The 23,612-nt window shown below is 35.8% G+C and overlaps 1 protein-coding gene across 19 annotated transcripts in view; it reads right to left on the bottom strand.

The window, feature by feature from the left end:
• Dlg2 (discs large MAGUK scaffold protein 2) overlaps window positions 1-23,612 on the bottom strand; it is a 2,025,432-nt gene that overhangs the window by 608,611 nt on the left and 1,393,209 nt on the right. For all 19 annotated transcript variants that reach the window (XM_074081674.1, XM_074081712.1, XM_074081675.1 and 16 more), the window contains one exon: window positions 21,255-21,305. In XM_074081674.1, coding sequence (XP_073937775.1) covers window positions 21,255-21,305 — 51 coding nt within the window. The remainder of the gene's footprint in view (window positions 1-21,254; window positions 21,306-23,612) is intronic.

Raw genomic sequence — 23,612 nt, 5'->3', positions numbered from 1 at the left:
ATACATTGGATTTTTTTTCCTGAAAAGTCAATAGGGAGTAATGACTATCCCAGTCACAGTTTATGTTAGGAAAGGATACACTAGCCACAGTATGGGTAACTAGGGAGGACTCTAGTTAGGCAGTTGCTAGAATCCTGATGAGAGATGATGGAGTCCTAAAGTAGGAAGCCTGTCCAGAAAAAAAAAAATAGGTAGAATTAGAGAGGGATTAGAGAGAATTGAGAGGATTCGGCAGCTAATCAGTAAGGGCTGTTGTCTAGTTAAACAGATGGCAATGCTAAGGTAGGAATATAAGAGAAGGACAAATGCTGTGGACATTCACAATTGATGATATTCCCCCTCCCTAGCTTTTTCACATAAAGCCCATACACTTAAGTTACTTAGCTTTCTAAGCTCCAGATCTCCATTGCATAAAAGTTTCAATAATCTCTACCATGTAGATTTATAACAAAAAAAGGGACTTGGATAGATGCAATCAAAATAGTTGGTACTAAATTCTGGCCCCATGATTTAATAAAAATGTGATTTTAAATGCAAGCTACTTAGCTACTATAATCTTCAGTTTTCCTATTTTCAAAGTTAGGGTAAGAAAAGGCTAAATGGTTAGTTGTTGGGCAGCTAAAATAAAATAATAGGGGTCCCTTCTACATGTCAAATATTTTGGAGCTATTATTATTATCTCTATCACATCTATGCTATAAGAAAATGAAATGCTGAAAAGTATTCAGTCCCTATAGTGGATGATTTTCTAAAGAAGTGAAAGATACAGTTTTGCACACTTGGGAAATACAATGAGAAAAAATTTAACAATGAGTGCATAAGGCAGAAGAAAGGAGACAAGTGATTGGAACTAAGATTTGTAACCAATGAATGACAGGAAACATGGGTCAGGAATGCTTCAGTTGGCTAAAAGTTGATTTGGGTTGTACAGTCAAGGCCAAGTCTCTGGTGCTTTCTACGTGACAATGGAAGTGGGTAATGGGTTGTTCGGATTTAGTGCAGTTCCATTCAGGCTCAATAAAACGGTATATTGGAAGATCTATTATTACTCCACTTATCCAAAGCAGGAGGTAGAAATGTCTCCATATGCTTTTCTTTTGCAATTCCTTTGCAGGATTGTTGGCTGCCCAAGAGAGGAGCCACAGCAGAAATAAAAACACCACAAAGCATTCTACAGGCTCATTCCGACCAGACTATGGTCCTTACATAGGCAAGACGGGGGCTTGTGATGAGAATCACAGATTTTCTGGTATGGAGTACATTTTTTGCCTACAATTCTGTAGGTCGTGGCAACTTCCCAGCTGGCCAGAAAATTTTGTGGTAGCTGGAGCCTGGCAATTCAGTAGTGGTTTATAAATGTTGAGAAGACTCAACTTTCTCCTGAGGTTTTGAAACTATGCAGCTTTGACATGCTTCATAGGAAATTGCCTAAGTAAGGTTATTTAATCTCCTTTTCTGGACATTTTAAGAACTTACAACCATACTTCTACCATTAAAGAGGAAAAAAAAAATCGCCTCATGTATTCACAAAGATGTTGAGTTTTCTGTGAATGAGGTTTCAGAAATGCTGGAGGACATATTTTTAGGTGACATGACCAAATTTGCATGTGTGTACATGGGTTTCAAATGCTGCCTGTACATCTTGTATTCATTATTACAGTAGATTTTTTTTTTTAATTCAAATAGGTTTTGGAAGTACCAATTTGTTCTCAAGGTTATTATCAACAGATGTTTTATTATTTTGATCACACAAGACAACTCAGTTAAGACTTGCAGTATATGGGGCATCCACCAAAAAACAATCCGAAAGAATGAAAGAATGTTTCCATCATATGGTTCAAACTGTGCACTGAGTATGAACTGGGTTAATATTCAACATCCTTTCTTAGGACTCCAAGAATGATATGCAGCCTTCTAAGACTTATTTATCAATTCAAACCCCTGAGATTTAAAAAATAATTGATTTCACAGTTGGTGATGTTTACATTTAATTCATTACACTTCAACCCTACTGAGCACAAATGCATATCCTATGTTCAAGTTGAGATACACCTCCTTGGAAACCAGAGGCAAGAATCATCATATTGGCTGTTTGAATGCCAGGCTTTCCAAAGGTGAAATCACAATGCAATGTAAAATAACCGAGTCAGCCTTGACAATGATGGAGAAATACTGAATCTACAGAGCAAGTGGTTTTCTGTCAAATTTTAGATTGGAACCAGTATCAGTTCAGGTCTCTCCTCTACCACCTCCTAGTTATGCATCCTCATACAAGTCATGGAATCACTCAATGTCTCATTTAGCATGATAGATCTGATAATAGCTTCAAGAAATCTTTGCCAGGAAAAGTCCATAAGCTAATTCAATGAACAAATTTAAAAACAAAGATTTCCAGAACCTAGTCTCTCTGCGACTGAGGGTCTCCCATCCACAGAGTCACCCAACTGTGAGTCAAAAAATATTCCAGAAAAAAATCTGTGTTTCTAGCATATATATATATGCTATACATAGCATATATATATATATAGACTTCATTCTCATCCTTATTTCTGAAACAACATAATACAACAATTTACAGAGTATTTAAATTGTGGTAGGTATTAAAATTATCAATAGAATTCTAGTTAACAGGGATTCTAGACATTGGATTGAATAGACTAAGAAGAATCTAGAAGGAAGGAGAGGTTTAAAAAAATAAACAAACAGAATTAAACTACATGCACACACATTACCAATTGAGCTATTTTTGATCACAGAGCCAAAACCACAAAGGAGGCAATGTCAGTGAGAGAAGTGCTTTCCCCTTTGCCTTGGAGGAAGCCTGAAGTGCCTGCCCCAAGAAGCAGCCTTACTGGAGCTCAGCAACTCTGAAGAAAAAAAACTGCACAGAGGAATACTGAATCCATGAGAGAGACAGGGAGAAGAGAGTTTCCAGTGGTACATTTCTGTTTTGTTGAAAGATATTTTTTTTTTAAAGTCTGCTTAGTCAATCAGGGAAAATTGCAAATTTTGTGTATTAGACAATTTTGAGGAATTTTTGTGATTTATTAGATGTAATGATATGGTTATATTTTAAAAAGTCTTTATTGGTGAAAAGATTTAAGAAAGGAATGATGACAAATGACAAAATATTAATGGTTAAAGCTGAGTATAAGTATGGAATTTAGTTATAGTGTCTACTTTGTGCATGTTCAGAAACTTACACAATAAAAAGTGAAAAAATAAAAAAACCCCAAAGTATACAGGAGGAAGTGCCTCGTTATATGCAAATAAGGACTTAGCATCTTTGAATTTTGTTGTCCTGGAACAAATCTCATACACCTACCAAAGGACAGCTATACTTTTCTACATATTTGAAAACCAATGCCTTTTTATTTAGAAGAAGAACCAAGTCTGTTTAGGTGATGCATAGATGGTCCAGGCAGAGCAGCATGCTGCATCTCAACTGCATCTGAAAGTGTTGGCAAAGGATTTGGTCAGTTCACCTAAGAGCATCCTTGAGGCACTGCCAAATGCGATAGGCTGCATTGAAAAGCATGTGTCATCATTTCTATCAGAACAGTCCAGGATGAAGACATCCTGTCCCTAAAGTAACACTTGAGAGAATGTGGTTAAAAAACACTGACATGAATTTAGTCTTGGAGAGGTAACAATAGTCCTGGCAAAATAATTTGTCTTGTATATTTTATCATTGAATGCAGACAAAGAGAAACATACTCTAGACTGAGAAACATTGGCTTTAATAATTGGCAAATATAAAAGCCTGAGTTTTCATTGTATCATGGGTAATAGAGTAAGAAAGGATATGTTTTCTTTTTTTGGGCTTATGTTATGGAATCATTACGTAGATCAAGAGGATGAGGAGCCTAGAACCCACTCTAAGATAGAGCCTCCTGAAGTAATGACTCTCATTCACAAGTGCATTTTACTTCTAGCCCTTAAGCTCTCTGAAGGTAGACTCTCACTACCCAGTCACAGCATCTTACACATGTCTTACAAATGAGGTGATCAATTCATGCTTGCAGAGTAAACAAATCATGAATTCTGGGCACCACCGTGGGCAGTCAATGCAAATCTGTATCTATAGAATGACGGAAAAATTTAAAAGGTGAATAATAATCAGGAATAATAACCAGGAACATTGCCAAAGGGAGGAGCCTATAATGAGAATAATTGTGAATGGGGGATATGATTCCTCAGTTATGAATGTTGGCTTTTCAAGGATTGTCACATGAAGAACAGCTAGACAGCTAGACTAGTAATATTAATAGTAACAACAACAATAAAGTCTTGTGCAATGCTTACTAGGCACCGTTTCAAGTACTTTTGTTTTATACTTACAAACTCATTTAGCCCTTGCAACAACCCATTAGGTAGGTATTATTACCATCTCACTTGAGCATACTCACATTTACAAATCTGACAGGTATTAAAGCCATAATTTGATTTCATGCTAAATGACTATAAAACCTACACTCAGAATACTTTGCTATATTGGCAAAAATAGTTTATTAGAAATTACTAGAAAAAGTTCAAATTAATGTAAAGAAAGTCAATATTTAGAGAGCTAAAGCTTCTCACCTATTAGAGGTACAATATGAAAACTTGGAGTGTACAAATATCTCTCATCACCCTTAATAGTTATGATAGCTGCTTTTGGAAAAGCAAGATTAAATGATCTGGCCAGGGTTTGAAATCTAATTTGTTATGAGAGAAGATTTGCTTCTGATTTCAGCTTAGTTTGAATGAGAAATTAATGACTCCATTTTGATGATTAGTTTTATATAAGTAGGTTGATTATTTGGATTTTTTTTGTATTACAAAAGCAAAAAACAAAACAGCAAGAAGAGGAGTGAGACTGGAACTTAAAAATGGATTTAGGCTGAACTTTGCTATGTAATGAGTGACTTTGGGGAACCTATGTCAACATTTTCTAAGCATTCATTTCCTCACTTGCAAAAATGAGGAGCATCATGCTTTATTTCCTATTTTATAGGATAATTTGGAGGATGAAGTACCAGAAAAAAAATCTTGAAAATAATGAAGTAATAATAAAATATGAGACATACCATAATATAGACATTGTATAAACTGAATGAAACAGTTAATGCTGTATGCATAGCAATAGAACTAACAATTTCGTCAATTTTAAATTTCAGGAAATACAGATATATTTTCATATGGATAATTTCTAAAACATAATTAGAATGCTGCTATAACTATATTCTTTTTTCATGCATTATAAAAATGCTAAATATACAAATGTGAAGTAATTTTTGTTATTTTTTTCCTCAAAGTTAGGGTGACATTACTGAGCTTTGAGCAATTTAAGCAGATGGTGGGTGAGGGGCATAGCTTATTTCACAAGCATTAAGGAGAAATTTTAAACAGATAGAAATGCATCTCTAGTCACCTATTGTTTCTTCTATTTTTTTTCTTGGAGCTGCTTTCAGCCTTCCAATGCAAACTGAAGAAATTTTGCCATTTGGCTTAATTTCCTTTCTGATAAATGTAATCTGAAGGCAATCTGAACTTATATCATGGCTGGTCAGAAATATAAATATAATTTATTATCTATAATAATAAATATTTATTCTCAAAAGATCTTTCTATGCTTTCTGGTGGCATCTTATAATGACTGAAGTCAGATCAAACAGCTCTGCTGCCATACACTGGTTTTGTGACCATGGGCAAATGTCTTGATTTCTCTGAACCACAGCATGTTTGTCTGTAAAACAGAAGCTCTAAAATTATGTGACACATTTGTCATTAGGATATGAGCTAGCCATTATAGAGTAATTAGCATGTAAAATTAAACCTTTAATAAATGATAGAGCTTGATGTATTTCCTATTTAGCTGCTACCATGACCAGGACTAGAGAGAGCAGTCCTGAGCATTGACTACAGCTTACAAAGACCACTCATTTTTTCTTTCTATCTGTTTATCTATGGATCCATCAATCCACAGATCTGTCATCTATCTGCAGACACACAAAAATATAGATAATTATATGACAGAGATGTGTATATATAATATTTAATATAGAACATACATAAAATGTATATGAAACAACATATGTTTATTGAAGTATATAAATGAAAACATTTTATTTGTGTGTATATATGAGTTTATATAGGCTCATATATGTATATAAGCATGTATATATATTATATAGATTTTCATACATATACATACTAGGAGGAAAATTAATCTTTATCTTCTATCTGTTGCTAGAAAACTAAATGAGATCCTTCTAGTGATTCAACAGCCAGGAAGGATTAAAGAAAGAACCATTTTAGTACTTTAGATCCTTGAAATGTTGGACTCCCAAGTTTCCTTTAGGGCAGGTAGAATCAAAGTGGACAGCATCCATGTTCGTTAACATTATATTAGTGATTGCAAGTTCCCCTCAAAGGCTTTACTCAAATGCTGGGATCTTACTGAGCTATATTTTAGTTCATAGGATTAGATATTAATTACAATATTACAGTATCAGTAAGTTCTTTCTCATTAAAATGTGACAGTTTTGAGGGTAGGGGCTAGATTTTAGAGAGATAATGTAGCATAGTAGAGAGAGTACATCTATTATTATCTCATGGCCTTAAGAATATCAACCTCTGGGAAAGTTCTTGCCTGTACCTACTAACTCCAGAGTATTTCCTACTCTTTCCTGTATCAACTTTAGAGTTTGTGGTCTGATATTAAGATCCTTGATCCATTTTGAGTTAATGTTGGTATAGGGTGATATACATGGATCTAGTTTCAGTTTTTTGCAGACTGCTAACCAGTTTTCCCAGCAGTTTTTGTTGAAGAGGCTGCTATTTCTCCATTGTATATTTTTAGCTCCTTTGTCAAAGACAAGTTAGTTATAGTTGTGTGGCTTCATATCTGGGTCCTCTATTCTGTTCCACTGGTCTTCATGTCTGTTTTTGTGCTAGTACCATGCTGTTTTTATCATTATTGCTTTGTAATATAGTTTGAAGTCAGGTATCGAGATACCTCCTGCATTGTTCTTTTGACTGAGCATTGCCTTGGCTATTCATGGCCTCTTGTGTTTCCATTTAAATTTCACGGTAGATTTTTCAATCTCTTTAATGAATGTCATTGGAATTTTGATGGGAATTGCATTAAACATGTAGATTACTTTTGGGAGTATATACCTTAGTTTCCTAATCACAGTTCAGTGATTCTAAGAAAAGAACAGTACTGAATCCATTGCTATCACCCTGGAACTTGTATACTTCACTTTTTTTTTTTTTTTTGGTTGTACAGGGATTTGAAATCAGGGCTTCATGCTTTCTAGGTAAACATCCAAATACTTGAGCCATACCTCCAGACCTTGGAGGTCTGGAGACTTGACTTTTGTGTTGGTAATTTTTGCTGTTCCCAAATATTTCTCCCTGTTCACTTTTCTGAGTCTAAATAGAAAAATGACTTGCTTTGGCTAACGCAATGTGAATGAATAAGGGTTGAGTGTCCACTCCAGAGATAACTCTAAATTCCAGATTGTAATTTACCAATGTGAGTACATCAAGAAAGAGTCTTGGTCAGTGTGACTGTTCTATGTGTCAACTTTGCCTAGTTTAAAGGTTACCCACACAGTTGGTAAAACAGTATTTCTGGGTTTATTTGTGAGAGTGTTTCTGGAAGAGATCAGCATTTGAATTTGTAGATTGGGTAATGAAATTTGTTCTCAATGATATACTTTGGGCATTATTCAATCTGCTGAGGGCCTGGATAGAACAAAAGGGAAAAACAAAGGTGAATTCCTTGTCTCTTTTGGAATAAAGATGGGAAATCTTCTCCTGTTCCAAGACATCAGAGCCTCAGGTTCTGACCCTTGGTCTCTGGAATTTACTCACTTTTCTCACACCTCCCCTTCTCAGAACTTTGGCCATGGACTCAGACTGAATTATACTACTGACTTCTCTGGATCTCTAACTTGCAGACAACAGATCACATGAGTTATCTGCCTCTATAAGCACATGAGCCATTTCTCATAATAAATCACCTCTTATATCTCTTTATATATTTTATTGGTTTTGCTTCTCTGGAGAACTCTGAGTAAGATAGTTAGCCCCTGTTCTTGAATGGCTAAAAAGGGGCAAGATACAAATCTGTGACCTGGTAGATCATTTAATGTCTATAAAATTTTAATTTCAACACTGAGCATCTACTTTATGCCAGGTGATGAGGACGTAAGGCAAATAAAACATGGTCCTCATTTTACTCAATATACAAAAGGTAGATATAATATGAACACAAAAATAATGGGGTGAAGAGCAATTTTAGAATCAATAAACCTGATTCTCAGTCTTTATCACACTCTTCTCTATGACTGAATGTGCATTCTTTAATTTACACTGAATCTATGTAGACCAATTTTTTTTACTTTAAAGTCAGATAATTCATCATAGAGATTCTGATGCCTATGAATATTTTTATAATATATAACTACATTTCTTTCTCCAAGGGTACATAATTTGAAAGATTAAAATGTACCAAACTCACCAAGGTAAACGAATAAAACACAAACATCTAAACCAACAAATTCTAACAATTTCTAACAATTGAAATAACTGTTTTTCTTATTCTGCATCTCTTTGATGCTATGCACTACATTCAGACACTTGTGCTTTTATTTCTTCTACTTGTGTCTTCCTTCCTCAATGAAGCAATCATTCATTAAGGGGGAGGTAGGGAGAGTCAGGTTTGAGTTCAGTAGCAGCTTGTGAAGACTTTTGAGCTTTTGTTTTCAAGAAGCTAAGCCTTTATGAGAAGCTAAAGGGTTTGTAGAGGGAGTAAAAGGAAGAGGAGCCCTCTGCAGGAGCAGAATGTCTTTGTGAAGGAGAGAATAAAGTGAGGTTTACGAAAATGGGTGCAGGATGGTGTGGGAAGAAATTCTCCTGAACTGAAGAAAACAGGAGAGAAAACTTCAGAGATGTCTATTTTGAGCCATATCAAAAAAGATGGGGCCCTAAGCAATTTCCTAAGGATTTTCATGACATTTTATATCACTTAGGATTTTATTTAGTTACAAGTAATAAAAGCCCAATTCAAACTGGAAAGCTCAATAAAGGTTATTAGTTCTTTTCTGTAACAAAAATTCAGAAGGAGAGTTTCAGAGATGGTTTGGTTCATGGTCTCAAGATGTCACCAAGACTCTTTTCTTATTTTATTTACGTGCTCTGCAATCTACACAAGAAATGTTGCCTCCCTCCAAAAGCAGGGACCATCTACATTCATTAACAAAAACTCTAAGCTGCTTTCCCAGTTACAGACTTCCTCCCTTCATGCTGATGGGAGCAGATGGGGATTTGTCTCGGAATTCTAAGTAAGAATTGTGGAATTTACTCTGATGGGACTGGATTAGGTTGCATATACAACACTGATGGAGTACAGGAAAGTAGGAAGGGCTAACTATTCTAATTCAATAAGGACTCCCTCTAGAGTTTCCACTCATGCTAGCTTCCAGCAAAGCAACTGGGTTCTATGGTGCAAGGTAGATATCTGACCCAAATTCTAGTGACAATTAAAAATGTGGTGGGAAGAGTGAAGTGGGGAGGTAAGTGACAAATATCCAGTAGATGGGAAGAATATAGTAGAAACTGACACATAAGAGGAACAACTCAGAGAGGGTCAAGGGATGTCACAGTAGTTACTTGTGAGGATAGATGACCAAACAATGTGTAGGGTCTCTCATCAGTGAGTAAATACAGAGAATTGTGGGATAATTGTGAACATAGTTGATGAGGTTGGGAAGAAAAGTACTAGGAATGACTGATGTTACATTTTCGGCTAACTTGATAACTAACTGGGCTAAAGAAAAATATAATCAGATCAGTTAAGGCTTTGTTTACTTGCAAATAAGATCTCTAGCTTTTATCATTTCTCAAAACATAAAATCTAACAACCTAGGTATGACTGCTAAGCCTCTTTCTGTACTGATCCCTGGATCTTTCCTGTTGCTAGTATTCTCAGGATCCAGTCCTTCTGTCTTTGTCCTGAAGTCTCAGGGTCCCTGAGTTAGAGTTTTTCTCACCAAACCTCCCTCGTTATCTGCACCATGGTGCTGCAAGTCATGAAAATAGATGTTTTCTGATTAGACAACTCAACTGGCATTAAAGAATTTTCTCATTTCTATGTGTGTCTTTTGCTATGATTTGAATATCCCCCTGAAACTCATGTTGAAATTTAATTGCCATTATATCAGTATCAAGAGGTGAGGTCTTTAAGAGGTAGTAGATCATGAAGGCACTGTCTTCATAAATATATTAGCACTGTTATCACCTGAGTGGGTTACTTATTGTGAGAGTGGACTTATTGCAGGTTGGGCCCCCTCACATTCCCTTCCTCTATCTCATGCATGCTTATGTGCTCTTCTGTCATGTTATCATGCAGCACAAGGACCCTTGCTAGATGGCCAGCACCATGCTCTAATACTTTCTAGCCTTCAGAATTGTGAGCCAAACAAACTTTTTTTCTTCATAAATTATTCAGTCTTTGGTTTTCTTGTATAGAAACATAAACAAACTAAAGCTTCTTTCAATTGTAGATTTTGTCTAAAAACTGTTAGACAAAGAAGTATCATATGTAAGCACTAGATGTGCTGGTGATAATCAGGGGCTGTGTCAAAGAAAGAAGTAATAAGTGATTCACAGAAGAAATATATTGCTCAATTTAGATGATGTGAGGGCACTAAGGTGCAGACTAATGAACTAGAAAAGAGCACTTGTTAATATTCTGGTGATGAGGATTGTGAGGTGGGAGAAGAAAGATAATTCAGCTGGAAACTTGTAGAAAAAAATGGAGAAGGTTGGAGTCAGCAGCTGAATTTCTGCTTACATGCATTTTCTATTGATTCATCTAAATCAGCCCTTTGAGGTATATTTAACAGGCATTCTTTAATCCTGAGACTTTGATGCTTACATCTAAAGAAAAGTTAGATTAAAGACCCCACAAATGTCTGTAAACTGTATTTCTAACACTTAATGTTTTCTCTGACATATGAGTCCAATGGTTAATACTGAAAAAGACTTTCTATACATATAAAAGTCTGCTGGTCCCCAAATAAGAGATATTTTTAGACAGTGGAGACCTAATTTCATAAACCTGTCACTGCCATTTTTCTTACCTGCCATTTTTATTTTTATGATTCTTTTATTCCTGGGAGTTGGAACACAGTAATGGGTTACTTTGAAGGAGACTGTATTGAGAGCTTTGGGGTATTAAGGTTTTCTGCAACCTGCTAATGCTATTTTACTGAAGAGCCTTGATACATAATCCTGCCTCATTGGTAAGAGGCATGATTAGAATCTAGAAAAGGTGAAGAATTTAAACAAGGCAATATGTTAGCTGACTTGGCATTTCTGCAGTGAAAATACCTGTGACAGCAAACTAATAAAAAGAAAAGTTTATTGCTAAAGATTTGGAAGTTCAAAATTCAAGATCAAGTCAGGTGAGTGGCCATTTGTTTGGCCTCTGGTGATAGCAGTGGATAGTGGGTCATTGTGGCAGAAGTAAATAAGTACAATTTCAATGGAAGTAGTGAAAGAGCAGAGAGAACACAGAGTGGGCAAGACCAGGCTTTTCTCTTTCATGAACTGTAGGGGTTACATGAGAACTACCAAGTGGTCGCATGGGAAATACCTTCTGTCAGCACATCGCCATTGACCTAAGAACTTTCCATCATGTCCCACCTTCCAAAGGTCCTACCAACTTCTACCTATAGCCACCCTAGGGATGAAGCTTTTAACATATGGACTTTGAGGAATACTCAATATATAAGCCATAGAGACAACATTTTTTTTGAGAAGAGGCTATGGCTATGATAGTATAATCCTGGGACATGACTACCTAATATCTTCAACACAGCAATAACTAAAATACAACTCTGAGGTACATTTTTATGCCACTGTAGGCAAGTTACAAATGCCTGATTTGAACAAATGAACTTTACGAAGAATAAAAGACCCCTTCTCACTATTGAACTTGGCTAGTCTTAAAAAAAAAGAATTAAAGGGAAAAATCACGTAGTCATAGGGGACAGGATGGGGTCTGGTTGGTTTCTTAGCATAGTTCAACATAGGAATCAAATAATGCTGTCAGTTTTCATTTCTTTGTTTCTCTCTTTCTCCTTTTCTCCCTCCCTCCCTCCTTCTCCCCCTCTTTCCTTTCTACCTGACTTTCTCTCCCTCCCTTCCAGTCTCTCTCCCACTCTCTTCCACTTTCTTTTCCTCTCCTTCCCTTTTTCTCCTTCTATCTCCCTTTCCCTGACCTTCTCTCATCTCCTGTCTCTCAGTATCTCTATAAGAAAGCCTCATTATCTCAGACGAGGTATGAGATTATTCCTACTGGAAAGAAATCCACATGACAGTCATTCTTCTGCCTCTTTTTCCACATTATGCTGAGTGAGAATGCTGTTCCTGTCTGTTCCCATATTCTAGTATGGAAAATCCTGATGGAGAATTTGATTGGCTTAGTTCAGCTCTGGTGGCAATGTCTAAACTGTGTATCAACATCAGTCACAGAATTTTAAAAATAAGTTTTTTGTGCTTCACCCCAAGGTTCAGATTCATTTGGTCTAAGCAGATGCCATATGTAAGCAATATTTTTTTTTATTGTTTTATTATTCATATGTGCATACAAGGCTTGGGTCATTTCTCCCCCCTGCCCCCACACCCTCCCTTACCCTTACTCTGTCCCCTCCCTCTACCCCCACCCCCTCAATACCCAGCAGAAACTATTTTGCCCTTATCTCTAATTTTGTTGTAGAGAGAGTATAAGCAATAATAGGAAGGAACAAGGGTTTTTGCTGGTTGAGATAAGGATAGCTATACAGGGCATTGACTCACATTGATTTCCTGTGCGTGGGTGTTACCTTCTAGGTTAATTCTTTTTGATCTAACCTTTTCTCTAGTTCCTGGTCCCCTTTTCCTATTGGCCTCAGTTGTGTAAGCAATATTTTTAATAGCTTTCCAACTAATCCCAAAGAGTACCTCTAGACCCATCAACTGAGTGAACAGGGGTGGTAGGACTGACAGTCTTCCCCAGAACCACATAGTTGGCATGGGAGAAGCACGGTTCCCCAAAGAAGGGTGATGTTCTTTAAAAGGAAGAGCTGGCTCTAATGCACAGACAAAACAATGGCTGTTCACTAAAGCATATATAGAGCTTGGATATGGGGATCATTAAAATAAAGCATTTTAAGAAGGTGTCAGAGCATATGACGCAAACAGCATAGTCTCAGGATACTACTTAGAAGAGAATAAAACATTGTACCTGCTTGTCTAGACTGAAACTCAACTCTTATGAGTTAACAAAAAGAAGAACTGCAAATGGTGCTTGATTATTCTAGAAGTCAAGGCTGCAAACTCAAAGAAAGATTATATTTATGTATTTAACATAGTTACAAAATTGATCAATGAGCACACCTATGTTTGAAAGATCAGTGAAGAAACTTACCATTTTTACCACAAATACAGATGAACATACACACATATACCCATGCACACGCACACATACACACAAAAGCAGAAGCATGTTATTCGTCACTTGCCCTGGGTGTGGATTCATAGTCTGCAGTTATGCAAACAGTGGACTCTTCCAAAACAAAAAATGAGGCCTAGAAAATTCTGTGTAAATATAAACTATAATGACAAATAACATTGAACATGTAGGTTATTCCAGGAACTCTTTTAGGCATTTTAAATATGTTATTTCTATTTTTCACCAAAATGTCATGAGGTAAATATTAGGAAACCATTTGTTAAGGAGAAATCTTACTAGGTTGAGTAGCTTGCTTAAGTTTTCATAGGAAGTAGCTGATCCTATATTCAAAACAGTCTGCTTGAGTTAAAAGATTATACTTCTTCCCACAGCTTATAAAAGCCTACTTTCATAAATATTGCAAGAGCTACAGCCAAAGCCAATAAAACTGATCAAAACTCACACATATTCTGTAAATGTATTTGTTTATGTCTAATTTCGCACTTATGTTTCAGTGGATTCTATAATGTGTATGAATCTATTTTAAACATAATTATAAGGATATACAGAAAATTGGACATATATAAACTTTGGATTTCAGTTAGGAAACTTTTCTATATTATTTAACAAAACTAGAATAAGATTTTGCTCTGAATGATTATGTAACATGGAAAAAACATCAGACACCCATTTGAATTCTGGTGTTTTATTCCTATTACCATTAAGTAAAAATAACCAAAGAGACCTAGAAAAATGAGGAATTTAGAAACCCAAAACCTTTAAATTATTTGAAGTTGTAGATCTTTAATTCTACTTGACTTTAGGAATTTTCACAAAGATCAGTAATGTGAGATAAAAGAATTTGGCCTGAGTCAGACATTCAATGACTAATTAATTTTATACCTGGATGAAGCTGAAAAGGCCATCCCTAGACAACTCTGAGGAATCACTTCTAACCAGGCAGTGCACAAACACTATTTTGAAAATTTCCATGTTACCCATTTTGTACCCCAAATTTGATTCATCTATAGGAGTTTTCCAAAGTTAAATAAATCAGTCATTTTTCTCTGCCTTATAAATATATCTATTTTTTGGTATAAGTGACATAACAACCAAACTAGAATCCATAAATTGTACTTGGGAAAATGATTCAGATCTTTGATTTTTATTAGTTTCAACAAAACTCCCCTGAATTTTCAAACAGAATATTCAAGTAGTACTTAAGTTCATATATTCTACAGCTATATGAATAATCCTCCAAACATTTTTTTTTTTTTGGAGTGGGGGTAGATGAGAGTTGTAGGAAGTGACAACATCTCTGTTAACTTGTAGTCATGCATACTGGTCAGGGTTCTCAAGGCACGATGAATCTATTACCCAAGTAGGGTCAACTAGTTTCTCAGGATATAAATCATGCTGGGGGTACATAATCTATTAGCTTTACACACAAAGAACTGGCAAATCACTCCACAGCAAGGAATTTACTTAGCCACCTTTGCTAATGCCAGCTAAGCCTGGAGTGTCAGGAAAGCTTGAGGTATCACAGGCTCCATGACTAAGAGGTTCAGATTGTGTTAGTGGAAGGAATTTGTTGACTTTTCTTCTCACTAGTATTTTTCCAGCCTACAAAACACTGGGATCTTTTCTATAATTTTTAGCATACTTTGAATTATCCTGTCTTCTATTACCACTGGCAGAATTTAACCATTAATTATATGCCTTAAATGGCATACCTTTATCCTCTCCTGAATCCTGTGACATGTGTACCTAATATCACTTCCAAACATAAATATGATCATATTACTTCTATGCTTAAAATTCTTCAAAACCTCTCCACGATCTACAGGTTAAAATTTACTCCCCTTGGTTTGTTATTGACAACATTCATGTCCTCTGCTCTCTCTATCTTCCCAGCTTGTTCTCTGAGTCTTACTTCACAGCTTAAAAGTAGAGCCATTGTGAATTACCTGCAGTTCCTTGAGCATTTACGTTCCCAGGGGATTTTGAACATTTGCACCTGCTACTTCCTGTCTAAGAGGCCTTCTTCTATTTCCTTTTGTTCAATGAGTTTCCTCTCATCTCTCACAATCCAGCTGAGATAGAATGTCTCAGGTGAGTACACCACGCTGGGTCAGATATCTACAGTACTCTGTTCTTCATCATGGCTTTTGCCTATTTATTTTTCTGTGCCTTCTCCCAGACTGGAACATTCAATGAAACAAGCACCGTGCCTAGTACTTGCATTTGAAAGTGCTTGACAAATTGGCATGCACAAGATATTTGTAGAGTTTAACATATGTGGCGTGTGGCCCATGAATGAACAATGCTACTGTACAGAAGGAGTCATCCACTTGTCCTCAAATTGTTCAATGACTTCTCTAAAGTTGCCATCATGGCAAATAAAGAGCACACTCCATCAAAGAATTCATAGGCCAAAAGGAGAAACAGATTTTATTCATCATTTAATGTAAGTTCTCTCCTTATGTTTGTGAAAAAGCACATTGTTCACGAGTGGAAGTTGAGAAAAGCTTTGTGGAAAGGTAACATCTGAACTGCATTTTGAGGCTAGCCTCAGTGGCACTGAGCTTAGATCCCAGAGTCTAGTGAGTATGGGACTGGATCCTCTCCTAACGCTGTGATTTTGTCTCTGACTTTTGACAGGTGATTTCATGTTTAAGCCTCAGCATCCATTATGTACGATGGAGTTAGCAATGTCTAGCTCATAGAGATGTTATTAAATGTGATTAGTTTATTATTAAATTAAATGTTATAAAGACTAAATGTAGAAAAAGTATAAGCTATAAATTCATATAGCCATAACTTCCTTGTCAAAGTAACAACAGTGAAAAAGCAGATCACACAAGATGTTCCTGCTAGCTCAATATAAATTACTCATTGATGCTGAGAAGCTTTTATGTACTTTTTTTTTTTTCAGTACTAGAGTTTAAATTCAGGGCCTCCCTCTTGCTAGGCAGGTGCTCTACAAATTGAGCCATGGCCTCAGCCCTGCCCTTTTGCTTAAGTTATTTTTCTGATGGGGTCTTGAATTTTTGCCTGGAGCAAGAATTTGAACCATGATCCTCCAGCCTTGGAACACAATCCTCCTAACTATGCCTCTTTTGCAGCTGGGATCACAGGCCACATACCATCAGATCGAACTTATTAGGTAAGATGGGAGTCTCACCAGTGTTTTGCCTGGGTTGACCTGATCTCTACTTCCCAAGAAGCTAGGATTACAAGTGAATGGTTGGCTCTGGGAAGCTATTTTTTTAATATTTCTACGATGATACTGATAGATAATATTCATGCTATCATGTTAGCCAAAGGAAATGTTAAGAATAACAATACATGCTGTTCTAAACCTTATTAATTTACTTGTTAATCAGAAGGTGCCCTATGAGTCTCATTCTCAAAGTGAAAACTGAGTCCAGAGAGGTTAAGAATGCAATTTAAGGTCACTTGACCAGTAAGTGGTAGAGCCAGGATTTCAAACCTAGAGTCAAACAGGCCACATGCATCTACTTTCCACCAAATGTATTATATTCCAGATATAAATTGAGGCAGATTAAATTTAGAAGTGGCTATATATTTATACAGAACATATATTTAGGAAACAAATATTAGCAAAGTAAAAATAAATCATATAAATTTCAGCTATTAATAAGTAGAGTTAATCAATAATAAAGCTGTGCGATGTGACAAGGAGTGATGAAAGTGTTGGCACCAATTTAAATGAGGTGGATTCAAATGAGGGAAGGTATTTCTGAGGAGGTAACATTTGAGCAGATATTTAAATGATAAAAAGAACAAGCCATCTAAAGATCTAAAGGAAGATTTTTCCAAGTAGAAAGAAAAGCATTTATATATGCCTTGAGGTAGGAAAAGCTTGAATTTTTGAGGAATGACAAGAAGGGGAATGTGACTAGAATGAAACGTATGAAGAGTCAAAGGTAAGGAGAGAAGATGGGAAGAATAGAAGGTATGACACCATGTAAGGCTTTGTGGATGATGTAATTAATGGTTATCATTCTCATGTGTTAGTGGGGTTTATGAATAAAAGTGTTATGGCCTGATTTCTATTTTGAAAAAATATTACCCTGGTTACTTGGAGGAGAACAGTGAGGTGGTCCTGGAATAGGCTGATATCAGTAGGACTCAGCAGAGAAGGTAGCAGATACTGATTGATATTGAAACATGTTATTGTTTATTTTTTAAAAAAGACTTAAAGTATCATTATTGTTCTTCTGGAGGCACATTATAACATTTGCAAAAGTGCTTATAATATATCATAAATTTGCCCTTGCCATCATGTCTCCTTTATCTCCCCTCTCCCCATTTTAGAATATGAAACATTTTAATAGAAGCACCACCAGGACCTGCTCATGGATGCTAAGGAAAAAAGATGAGGAATGTTGGGGTAGAAGACTCTTTGGCTCAGAGAGAGGGAGTGCAGGGGAAAGGCTTTCTTGCTGGTTAAGTAGACAGGCCAATTAGACAGTCAGCTGTACACAGTAGTTCAGGGCTGAGGTTCTGATTTCAGATTTAGGAGTGGTCATTAATAGTTGGTATTTAAAGCCATGGATCTGATGAGATAGATGACCTAGAGAGGGAGGAGTGGTTATAAAGAATCCTGTTCAATGAACATCTAGAATAATCCAACATTTAAAGAAGAGGCAGGTAATTAGGAGCATAGGAGAAGATTTTGTTCTAGAGGTTAAAAAGTTCACATCTTTGACGAAGGAAGCAGTGACAGTTGTATCTAATGCTACTGAGAAGTCAGGACTGAGAGCTGAAGCTTGGACTTAGCAATATGGAAGCTGCCATAACTTTGACAGAGACAGTTTTAAGACTATTGTGGGGATGGAAAAACAAAATAGGTAAAAATAGGAAAATCAGGTAGTAAATGTACTTAAGGAAAAAATACAATTTTCCTAGATTTTTGCTAAAGCAAAATAGCATCATGAGGCAAAAGTAGCAGGGGAACATTGAGTCAAGTGACATCTATTTTGTTTAAGATGAGTGATATTACATCATGTCTGTGTTAAAGTTATTCAGGAAAGAGTAAGAGGAATCAATACTGCAGAAGAGGAAAGATAACTGCAGAAGCAGTCATTAAATTGACAGGAGATTATGGAATCCAGATCACAAGTAATGAGTTGTCTTGGAAAGAAATAGGAAAATTCCTTTTCTGTCCTAGAGAGAGGACAGAAAAGTCTGTGGTAGAAGACTTTGTGGCAGGAAAGTGGGGTGGTTTTCATTTGATTGCTTGGATTTTCCTCAAGGACATCTGAAGAGAGGTGAACAGCTAAAAGTCAAGATGAACGAGGCAGGTTTTGAGATTTGAAGAGACCAAATAAGATGTGAAATTGTTGTTTCAGAGAATGAGAAAATGGTTTTTCTAAAGAAATTCTTGAGAGTTGCTGTATATTTAGAGTTCACTTGAATCAATGGTTAAGAATTTGAACTGAAATGAGTGTTTCTGTAGCCATTCCCAGTTGCTCAGGAGGTAGCACAGAATAAGTTGAAAGGTTATAACCATGGTAAATTAATGAGGGCTGAGGTTTTATTGTATGAGCACAAAAAGAGAGAGAGTAGAAGAAAAACTAAGAATGTATGAAAGCAAAAATTTAAGTAAGAATCAGGCAGTGTTTGTAGGTGAGGGAGGAGTCAGGGCATAAAGAAAGGTGAAAATTGAAGGGAAATTGTGAAACCAGCCTCAAGGCCCCATTGGAGGCTGAAGGATTTCTAGAGAAGGCGTACTACAAATGATAGGGTCAGAGAGGAGGCACTGTTCAGGAAAGATGATGCTGACATAGAGGCTTAGGAAGGGATGCAGTCAATGGAAGAGACAAGGCTCCTAGTATGACTGAGAACTCTAGGGCAGGAAGTAAGGGAGGAGAGAACCCGCTCATTAGGAGGAAGCAAGTAAACATCAGACCTAGGGAAGAACCTACAGTTTATCTGATTCCATGGAAAGCTCCCTCACTGCAATGCTGGCTTCTAATTATTTTTGACCTAGAAAGCAGCTCTCTTTGTTTCTTGGGTGGAGAGAGAAGAGTGGGTTTCATGGATGAAGCCTACACAGGCCCTGTGTTTACAGGGCCCCACATCTTCATTTTGTGCTAAATCTCACAAATCATACACCCAGTCCTGGAGAAGAGGTTAGTGATTTAAAGTGTGTTACCTTTTTTTTTTTTTCTTATTTGGGTTAGTTTTCCATAAGTCTCACTTTTCTCTATTAAGCATGCCATTAAAATTTTATCAAAGGCCATAATGGAAGTTTTAAAGACCCCATTTGTCAAACACTTAACATTCAATGTAAATTTCCTCTTAAAACCACTCACACTCAATAAAAATTAGGCTAAAACTGAGAAATTTCTTGACCAGGAAAGCGAATAAGCAGTAAATTAAAAAGGAGATGTAAAGCGAAGGGCTGGAGTCTTAATTTACACTTGAATGATGGCTAACTGAAAAACACATTTTTATTTATTATTTTAAATGCATAATATGCTTGTTATAAAAGGTTTAGGAAATAAAGATACACAAAAAGAAGAAACCAAAACTTACCCTAAAATCCTTAACAAGAGGGCACTACTTTTAACATTCTGGTATGATTTCCTTCCAGACTTCAGGCATGTATTTATGTATGTACAGTTCTGTGTTTATTTGATTGCATTGAAATACCATTTTCAAACTTAATTTTTAAATTTAATAATGAAGGTAGACCTCATTTACCTACAACTAAATATTTTGTAAAATACTACTCAAATGTGATTAATAGTTAATTAAATTTAAATTTAATATAATTTTTATTCATGCAAATTGTATTAAATTTAATTACAAAAAATATGCATTTAAAAACATTTTCAGCCTTCACTATTATAAATAATACCAATATGAGCATTCTTTGTGTAATCATCCATTCTTATGAATATAATTTGCATATCCAAAAGTGTGGCCATTTTCAAGGCTTTTGATTTATGTTTCTAAATTGCTCTTTTAGGGTTGCACTAATTTCCAGGACCACTCATTTGCACTGGATATTAATATTCCTTTAACATCTTTGCCAATTAGAGACAAAAATTGTTTCCTCTCACTTTCTTTGTTTCTTTTTTCTTTTTCACACGTTTATTGGTCTTTTTATAATGATGAATACCCTATTAATACTTTTGGTCATTTTTTTCTAGATGGTTTATTACTTTTCTGTTAGTGTTTTATAAAATATCTAATTATGTTATGGCCGTGTGGTATAGAATTTCCTTTATTTGCCAAAAGCTTTTACCAGGGACCTTCCAGCATATTTGCAGAGCTCTGCAAGGTTGCCCTGTTTATCCCTAAGGGGATGATTTTACAATTCATCACTTTTTAAAAATTAAATAAAAGATGCATTTTAAGTATAGTTCTGATGATACTATCAATATCAAATAAATGAGAATCATATCGTAACATATTTTAGAAATGTATGGCCAAAACACGAATCAGAAAAAAATTAGGAATAAAGTGTCTATAAGGCTATGGAACATTTCTGTTTTTCCTGTTCATTTTCCCAAATCCTGGCAATGCATTTCATATATGGAACATTCTATTTATTTTGTGTGTTGTCTCAATGCTATCACTGCAAGCATTTGACTAATATTCTCATCGTGAATCCTGTAGGAAAATTTCCAGGTTATAATACATACTTGTGCAATTTCACAAGACAACCAATTAGGACCTAGAATGCGGAAGGCAAAATTGTGACTTTGAAATTGTAAGTTTTTCTTACCCTCTCCAGTGTAATCTCTTCAAACTCATATTCGATTTCTGTTCCATTAACCTGTAAATAGGAAAAAAGAGAGAAAATTATTAAATACACATGGAGGAGGAGATGTCTTTTAAAAAGTGCTTGGGGGTTAAATTTTCATTATGGTCATGAATAAACCATATTTTCTCACTGTTTGTGATTATATGTTTTTGTCCAAATGAAATATAATTCAATCTATTTTAAAATATATGACTGAAACATTTCAAAAATGATCAAAGATTATGGCATTTCTTAGAATTTTATGGAGTATTTTTGCAGGGAGGAGGAAATAATATAAAATATGTGTCACAAGTTTACAAAGAACAAATCATCTAGGGCCTATGTTATACAATGAATTGTTTGATAATGTCTTTTTCAATTTCATGAATAAACACTAAAATATAACCTTAGGAATCAATGATAAATGTGGCATGACTACATGTCACTTTTTTGGTAGTAGAACAGCTTTAAAGATAACTGTGTCAGCTAAGAAAAGTCTTTTTTGGTTCAATTTCAGGCAACTTCTTTTCATTCTTTTATTACATTTGGGGGGATACCCTGGACCATGGAACCATGCCCACATCCTTCAGTAGCAATAAGAAAAGAGTAAAGGCAGAACCATTTTGAAATTCCTAGTGAGAATTCACTTTAACCTCCCAGCCAACCCTTGAATTAACTTGAATTTATAGGAATACATTTTGCATACATCCAGGCATGTTAGATTTCAAGATATGCACAAAGAAATATGAAAAGTTTCTTTAAAATAATCTAACCAATATTCAATTCCCACTTTTATCTGTCAGAGATTTCTTCTTAGCCAGTCAAAATCCCTGAGCAAGAAATTTCTCAAATTGGCCACTTCTTTTTTCTAATATGTGTCTTAACAACATTGTGAGAATTTAGGAATCAGGGAGACAATTCTTAACTATAAAATTGCAGTATTTGGAGGATTTGAACTTCAGTTTGCTTTTCCATCTTAAGAGAATTTAAACACAGTAGTTGTAGAATGAGAGCCAGCACTTTGACTAACACAGAGCCTGGCAAGAGGGAACAGCTGAAGAATAAAATGGTAATGAATGAAAGAATGAACTAAAAGATAATTTATATATCCAACTTACAGACACAGATATTTGTGGATTCTCTTCTGCAAGGAATTTGGAAGCAGTATCAATGGAAGGCATAGCTGTAGTTGTAGTCAGTAACTATCTAGAATGACAATGACAATGGACTAGTGTGTCCTCCATTTGCTCGGAGCATGTGTTTGATTATCCAATTACATGAGCTAATTGGTGAATCACATTTTTCTGTGTTGTGACACTATCAAACAGCCCTAAACTAAATTTGATTTTTCTGGGCTTCAGCAACGTAATGACTCACAGAAAAGGACTTGATGACGTCAGAAAGCTTCAGCAGCTTTATGGAGGTTTTTATTCGGCACATGTGACAGTAAGGAAAAAAAAAGCCATCGTGTGTATGTGTATACATATACATATATGCTTTTATCTGGATTTTTGTGTTTATTTATTGATTTTTATAACTATCTGTGGGAGGAGGGCAGCAGGAAAAGGCAGAATTAGCCTGCTGTTTTCATTCTCTCAGTGTGTGTCCATGCAGTTTTTCTTTGCATCAGTGGTTCTCCAGAGTGAAGCCCTTCACATTATAAAAGTGCTGCAAACTGGGGAAGAAAACGGGAAAACTTCAAAGAGAGAAAAACAAGCCTCTGATAATAAATATCCAAAGATCCAAGGTGAAAGAAATTCTGTTTGGAAATGCTAAAAAGACATGAATATTTTAGAGGCATACACTGTGAAGGGGTAGCCTGTCAAAATTTTTGCTTATTTCTAGGGTTATAAAGCTGACTGGTCTATCCTTGAAGCACTATATATGCATATCCTCATTGGTGTAACAAAGTTCCCTGGCCATCTTGGTGAACTATTACAGGCTTATATGTATTTGATGCATTTTTAGTTTTCAACCCAAGAAAATAATGTCATTTGCCTAATTCACCAGTATCCAGGCTGTCTTCATAAGAAGAGATGTTACCATCCAAGTGGAACCTTGCTTTTAATAGAAAGCATTCCAAGTCTACCTCAGGGTTTGGTGAAATTAGAAAAGTAAAAGATTTTTAGCCTCAGTAAGACAACATTTCAACATTAACTGATGAACATCTAAAACATAGAACCACAGAGTCAGTGTGGGAGTTCAGGAAGAATATTTGAGAGGCTTTCTTATTTATCAGTAGGAGAGCATGGGCTGTGCTCTGCTGATGAGCACTTGGACAAGAAATCCTACAACCTCTCTTGGCAGAAAGTTTAATGGAATTGATGAAACAGAAGAACT

This window comes from Castor canadensis, chromosome 1 (assembly GCF_047511655.1).
Source record: "Castor canadensis chromosome 1, mCasCan1.hap1v2, whole genome shotgun sequence".
Taxonomy (NCBI): domain Eukaryota; kingdom Metazoa; phylum Chordata; class Mammalia; order Rodentia; family Castoridae; genus Castor; species Castor canadensis.
This window is presented reverse-complemented; position numbering and strand designations above follow the sequence as displayed.